General features: G+C 45.2%; 1 protein-coding gene across 1 annotated transcript; it reads left to right on the forward strand.

Annotated features, from left to right (window-relative positions):
• Positions 1–1,407: 1,407 nt before the first annotated feature.
• Positions 1,408–6,411, forward strand: cdc37 (cell division cycle 37 homolog (S. cerevisiae)). Its single transcript, XM_027022562.3, has 8 exons — positions 1,408–1,718; positions 2,579–2,860; positions 3,033–3,138; positions 3,355–3,470; positions 3,643–3,765; positions 3,904–4,086; positions 4,717–4,788; positions 5,007–6,411. The coding sequence occupies exons 1-8, from the start codon at positions 1,611–1,613 to the stop codon at positions 5,145–5,147; spliced, it is 1,131 nt and encodes a 376-aa protein (XP_026878363.1). The 5' UTR covers positions 1,408–1,610; the 3' UTR covers positions 5,148–6,411.
• Positions 6,412–7,240: the final 829 nt, after the last annotated feature.

Below are 7,240 nucleotides of genomic sequence, written 5' to 3' on the forward strand. Positions count from 1 at the left end.
CATAATTGTAAGTCACTTTGGATAAGAGTGCCAGATAATTGAAATGATAGTCTATAACTTTCAGGTAGTTGCTGCTCTTCATCTGAAATGGGTCCATGCCCACTTTTCTCCAATGCTCTGTTAGTCTGTGTGTCTCTCCTGGCTGCTGATACCAGTGAAGCTGACAAATGTCATATTGCTGCATGAATGTTTCTGTCTTCCAGAACCACACCACTGACTGATTGATGAGCCTAACTGGGAGAGAGGAAATTAACCTAAAGGGCATCAAGCTCATTTCCCCCAGTCTATTTTATATATTACTTATTACTGTGCTTTTAACACACTCTTAATATAAGTAGTTATCGATTATTTAAAAAAATTAACATAACCATTTCCTCCAGTGAGGACGGTGCCCTAGCGCCCTCTCTTGGCCAGCCGCCATTGTGCACATGTTTTGAACATTGAGACAGATGCCTGGCTCTTTGGATAAAGTGTTGATTGCCTCTGTACCAGACTGCGCCGTATTTTATAGTAATAACATGTTGATTGCCTCTGTACCAGTCTGTGCTGTATATTGCAATACTAACGTGTTGATTGCCTACACTACCAGTCTGGGCTGTATATTATAGTACTAACGTATTGATTGCCTCCGTACCAGACTAGGCTGTATATTATAGTAATAACGTGTTGATTGCCTCCGTACCAGACTGGGCTGTATATTATAGTAATAACATGTTGATTGCCTTCATATCACTCTGGGCTGTATATTGCAGAACTAATGTGTAGATTGCCTACACTACCAGTCTGGGCTGTATATTATAGTACTAACGTGTTGATTGCCTACACTACCAGTCTGGGCTGTATATTATAGTAATAACATGTTGATTGCCTACACTACCAGTCTGAGCTGTATATTATAGTAATAACATGTTGATTGCCTACACTACCAGACTGGGCTGTATATTATAGTAATAATGTGTTGATTGCCTACACTACCAGTCTGGGCTGTATATTATAGTACTAACGTGTTGATTGCCTACACTACCAGTCTGGGCTGTATATTATAGTAATAACATGTTGATTGCCTACACTACCAGACTGGGCTGTATATTATAGTAATAATGTGTTGATTGCCTACACTACCAGTCTGGGCTGTATATTATAGTAATAAGGTATTGATTGCTTCTGTACCAGTCTGGGCTATATATTGCAGTACTAACCTGATGATTGCCTACACTACCAGTCTGGGCTGTATATTGCAGTACTAACGTGTTGATTGCCTACACTACCATTCTGGGCTGTATATTGCAGTACTAACGTGTTGATTGCCTATACTATCAGTCTGGGCTGTATATTGCAGCACTAAAGTGTACTCTACCATGCTAACTGAGATCTACCGTTAACACGCGCAATGCGCTGCGGCTCCGGGTGATGACGTCAGAGCGGAAGCGCCGCGGTTTCCAGACTCTTCTACACTAAGGGTTAGCGTTGAACCTCTAAACCATTACAGATACGCGGCGTGTTTCTCAGGATAACGGCTCAGTAGTCACAGCAGCGCTGAGTGTCACCACTGTGCTTTGACTGTCGGTACGCTGGGTTTGCTTTGGGCGCTTTATCGCAGGGTAAAGATCATGACGACCATCGACTACAGCGTGTGGGACCACATCGAGGTATCTGACGACGAGGACGACACTCATCCGAACATCGACACACCCAGCCTGTTCAGGTGGAGACACCAGGTAACAGCAGATCAGTATATTTCAACATCAACTAAATATACTTCTCACCAGTCAGACTTCCTACGTGTCGAGCCGTTACTGTATTAGCTAGCGTTAGTTAGCTAAGATAACCTACATATTTCCCACTGAAATCTAGCTAGATTGGCAAGTAATGTAAATTGTATTTAAAATGTTGGCCTGTTGGCCATTTTACCATTGTTGGTCTGTTGGCCATTTTATATTATGGTTCCTAAAGTCAGATAAAACATAAATAGCTAATTAATTATCCAGCTACCTAACTAGCTAGCTCGCTTGTTTGCTGCCTTTAGTAATTCTCTTTGCTAAGCTAACCTTAGCTGACCCCTGTCAGTAACGTTATCCTTTTATTTGACAGAATATATATATATATAATTATTTTATTGTTATTATTTTTAATTAGTGATGTATGTGTTCCGTTAGTTTGCCCTGTGTATCGTAAGACGTTTCTCGTACTTGCCTTTTCCTGTCTTCTGAAGCTTTTGGTGTTAGTTTGCTAGGTTATCTTGCGATTGAGGTATCTGATTTGCTAAACGCGCTACAGTCTTTGCTGGTGTTGGCTTATGTTAGTTATGTCGATCGTACACAACGCCACGGAAGTATAAAATATCCAAATATGTTTAGTGCAACACCAACCCGAGTCAGCCTGAGGCCCATTGAATTGGTTAGCAACTGGATTGTTGTTTTCTATTGTTTTATACTTCTCAAAGGTATCTGAACTACTGGAGGAGCTTGTGAAATCAAACGAAAATGTATGTTTGATTATTTTGTCAGTGTAAATAATATCCTGTGTGTCTCTTCCTCTGTGTTTTCCCCTGCCTCTCTAATGAAATCCTGCCCCTCAGGCTCGAGTGGAGCGAATGGAATCCTTTCAAAAGAAAGGGGAAGAGCTTGAGAAGAACCTATCAGAGAGCAGGAGGAAGCTGGCAGAGGTGCAAAGGAAGGTGCAGGAGTTGGCGGGTGCATCCACAGAGGAGTCCAGGCAGGAGTTGGACAAGGCCCAGGCCCAGGAAAGGCAGCTGAGGAGAGAGGAGAGGAGCTGGGAGAAGAAGATGGATGAGTATCGTCGAGAGGAGAAGAAGCAGCCCTGGAACGTGGATACACTCAGCAAAGATGGCTTTAGCAAGGTGAGCTGCACATGACGCCAGGACTGGCAATGTATTCTGCAGGAGTACATCTACTCAAAAACTCTCTCACTCTCTCTTCCTCTCTTTCCCCCTATCCTCTCCCTCTCTCGCTCTCTCACACTCATTCTCTGTTCTCCTCTCTCCATCTCTTTCCCTCCTTTCCCTGTAACAGAGTGTGGTGAACGTTAAGCCGGAGGTAAAGGTGGACACTGAGGAGGAGAAGGAGCTGAAGCATAAGACCTTTGTGGAGAAATATGAGAAACAGATAAAGCACTTTGGTAAGGGTGTGCGTGCTTGTACACATCTGCTTGTGTGAGCTTTTGTATGTTTTTAGATATTTCTAGAATGACTCCTGAAGCTCTAGGGCGCACAGACACACCACTCGAGTTGAAGGTGGTTATTTAAATTTGATGCTGCCATAGTTATTTATTTAACCATTTAAATAAAAATGAGTCTCTCTCTCTCTCTCTCCCTCTCCCTCTGTATGTGTGCAGGAATGCTGCGACGCTGGGATGATAGTCAAAAGTACCTGTCTGATTACCCTCATCTGGTGTGTGAGGAAACAGCAAACTACCTGGTCATCATGTGCATCGACTTAGAGGTGGAAGAGGTGCAGGCTTTTTTGTGTGTTTCAGAAACATGCCATTGTGTGTGTGTGTGTTTCAGAAACAGGCCTTCAAGTGGGGTGTGTGTGTGTTTCAGAAACAGGCCTTCAAGTGGTGTGTGTGTGTGTTTCAGAAACAGGCCTTCAAGTGGTGTGTGTGTATGTGTGTGTATTTTAGAAACATGCCCTCATGGAGCAGGTGGCTCATCAGACGATTGTGATGCAGTTTATCCTGGAACTAGCCAAGAGCCTGAAGGTGGATCCTCGCGGATGCTTCCGTCAGTTCTTCACCAAGATAAAGGTGTTTCCTCAAACCCTTAAGACACTCCAGCCTCAGAGGGCTTCTCTTGATTATAGAAGATTTGGGGGTTGGGGTGGTTAGGCCCCAAGTCCAACTTTTCTTAGTGCTGTAATCAGGTTTTCTTTGTGTGTGTGTCAGATGGCAGACCAGCAGTACCAGGATGCGTTTAACGATGAGCTGGAGTCGTTTAAGGAGCGCGTCCGCGGCAGAGCGAAGATCCGCATTGAAAAGGCCATGAAGGAGTACGAGGAAGAGGAGAAGCAAAAGCGCCTTGGCCCAGGGGGCCTGGACCCTGTAGAGGTCTATGATTCGCTACCCCTGGTAAAGCTCCACCACCACTTGCGCACGTCATTTCAGTCAGGTTTCAGATACTCCACATGCGCTGCATTACTCCCCGTCCCTGGTGTCCACGTGCGCTGCGTTACTCCCCGTCCCTGGTGTCCACGTGCGCCGCGTTACTCCCTGTCCCTGGTGTCCACGTGCGCCGCGTTACTCCCCGCCCCTGCTGTCCACGTGCGCCGCGTTACTCCCTGTCCCTGGTGTCCACGTGTGCCGCGTTACTCACCGTCCCTGGTGTCCACGTGCGCTGTGTTAATCCCCGTCCCTGGTGTCTACGTGCGCCGTGTTAATCCCCGTCCCTGGTGTCTACGTGCGCAGCATTACTCCCCGTCACTGGTGTCCACGTGCGCAGCGTTACTCCCCGTCCCTGGTGTCCACGTGCGCCGTGTTAATCCCCGTCCCTGGTGTCCACGTGCGCAGCGTTACTCCCCGTCCCTGGTGTCCACGTGCGCCGTGTTAATCCCCGTCCCTGGTGTCCATGTGCGCAGCCTTACTCCCCGTCCCTGGTGTCTACGTGCGCAGCGTTACTCCCTGTCCCTGGTGTTCACAGTGTTTGGCTAAACAATAGTGGGTTTGTTATAATTGGTAATTGGTGCCTTTTTTTCAAAACAGGAAATGCAAAAGTGCTTTGATGAAAAAGACATTCAGATGCTACAGGATGCAATCAGTAAAATGGACCCCACGGTCAGTGTGTGTGTGTGTGTGTGTGTGTGTGTGCTATAGTATGCTATCAGTCAAATGGAACCCATGGGGTGTGTGAGGGAGTGGAGGGGTTTGTGGGTGGGTGGTCAAGGTATATGTGGGGGGGAGGGTGGTGTGTGAGATGCACAGTGTCAGTGTTATTAAATTCTTAAGTACTTTACTGTGTGTGTGTGTGTGTGTGTGTGTGTGTGAGAGAGCAGGAGGCTAAGTACCATATGAAGCGCTGCATTGACTCTGGCCTCTGGGTGCCAAACTCACAGACAGATGAAGAGGTGGAGAAGGAGGAGGAGCCTCAGTATGAGGAACTGAAGACGGACACAGGAAACACTGAAGCCAAATGAACACTCCTCTTCCTCAGCAAGAGCCAGACAACCAAACCCCTCCCCCAATAAAGCCCCCCCCCCCACATACCCTCAAAGTTGCCCCTTTCTCCTTAACCCCCTCTCTGTTACCCACCTTCCTCCTGTTTGCCCATCCTGGCTGCTTTAGAGTGAATTAATCTGGTAGGGGGATTATGCAATAATTGATCTAACTGGTGGGGCCACTGAGGATAGAGTTAACAGGCACTGTGTATACGTGCTTGTCCGTACACACACACACACACACACACACACACACACAGGTGTCCCACTTTTTTGTTTTGTTTTTTATGTTAGTAAGGGTTCAGTCGGGAAAGCGGATAAGGATTAGGTTTTGTAAAATGTCAACAAGCACAGGATGTTAGAAAAGAACAGAGAGATGAGTAGTAGTAAAGGTAATGCCACACAGAATGGCTGTTCACAGAGAAATGGCCCCTCGTGGGAGTACCACTTCTTGCATGTCTGTCCAACCCTGCCGATGAAGACCGGCACAACTGTGCTGACGCAGGCACTGTATCAACACCTGTTATGGAGTGAGCTGAGCCAGAGTTATGCTGGTTCAGAAACTGCCCCTAACCCAATGTAGCGCCCAGTGCCCCTCCCTACTCTCACTGTGCTTCTGTGTTGATGTGGAAGGTTCGTTTTGCACTCTCGCTGTTGGCCCTGTCTCCTCCACCCCCTTTATTATTGTTCCTTGTCTGTAAGCCTGAGGAAACTCCAACACTGTTATTAGCTTGCTGTTGATTAATGAGTAATTAGTATTAAAAAGGTGGAAATTATTCAGTAAGTGGTGTGTGCTGATACCTTTCAGTTAAAGCTCCATTTTAGCATCAGACAGAAACCACGCCGATTGGCTGACAGGAAGACATGCAAATCTGACGTACTGTGTGCTGCCCCCTGCTGGTGGATGGCTCGAGAAGCGTGAGCATGTGAGCGCTCTAGTCATGTTTATCTGACAATTCTGCATCTGTGAACCACTGGATTGGATAAGTGAGGAAAAATATTGAAATACGGTGATGTTCATATTAGATATTTTTGTAGTGTCCCCTTTTCTGCAGTGCCCATGTATATAAGTGCATTGACCTTATGATCGTTTAACTTGGCAGCAAAGCTATGCTTTTCTTTATGTGCAGCCATTCGAAGCTGGAGTGATTGTTTTTCTCCAGCCAGACATTCATGTATAGGTTCAGACTTATTTCCTTTTATTTTCACTTGAGTTGTTAAGTAAAGCTCTGCTGTAAACAAACTTTTGTGTGCATTCTCTTTAGTTTTCCATTTCTTACAAATGTGGTTTTCGGTGCTTGTGATTTAAGTGATCTCAGTTTGAGTGTCATGTAAGATAATTAGTAGAAAATGATGTGTCTCCAATGTGAACTAACCTCAAGAGAACCAGTGTACACTCAAGAGAACCAGTGGGCCAGTGTACACCTTACATTTACATGTCTGTTTCATGTCTGGATCATATCTTATATGTTGGCTGAGTTGGCCATTAGCTTCCATAAACTGATTCGAAATATCACTATCTCTAAAAACTCTGAATGAGTTAACAGATTGTGATGCACTGGCAATCCTCTGGTCCTTATGATGGTCTTCCTTTATAATTTTCTTTAAAATTTTTAGAATGCTGTTTCTCATCTGCAAGCAATTGTGAATCTTTCTTTTACCTCAGGGAGTGTTCCTGATTTGTTTTAAAGTGGCCAGTGTTCAACCTCTTAAAAAAACACTTCCTTGACTCTAATGATGGGTCTAGCTCCAGACCCATTTCAAAACTTCTCTTTATCTTATATTTGCAGAAAGTGGTTTTAAAGCAACTATTGAATGCTTTTGAGGCAAACAGCATTTTTTAAAAGTTTTGATCTGTTTTGCCAGAAACAGCTCTTGAATAATTTTGAATTTTGGATGATATTTTAATACACTGTGATTCTGGGCAGATATCTCTTTTGGGACTGCTTGACAAGGGTACCTGACCCTTCACGGAGAAGCTGTGTCATCTATGTGACGTCCAACCAGCCTCAACTGGGAAGATTACCCAGGTTGAAGCCCCACCACCATCTTGAGATGGGATCTCAGGGAGC

This window comes from Electrophorus electricus, chromosome 18 (genome assembly GCF_041902795.1).
Source record: "Electrophorus electricus isolate QZ-2024a chromosome 18, ASM4190279v1, whole genome shotgun sequence".
Lineage (NCBI taxonomy): Eukaryota > Metazoa > Chordata > Actinopteri > Gymnotiformes > Gymnotidae > Electrophorus > Electrophorus electricus.

Bases quoted from the DNA above. Each gene is read 5' to 3' on its own strand.
- cdc37 (XM_027022562.3), top strand. From the start codon at position 1,611: ATGACGACCATCGACTACAGCGTGTGGGACCACATCGAGGTATCTGAC. The intron at 4,087-4,716 runs GTAAAGCTCCAC...TTTTCAAAACAG, and splicing joins TCTATGATTCGCTACCCCTG to GAAATGCAAAAGTGCTTTGA. The intron at 4,789-5,006 runs GTCAGTGTGTGT...GTGAGAGAGCAG, and splicing joins TCAGTAAAATGGACCCCACG to GAGGCTAAGTACCATATGAA.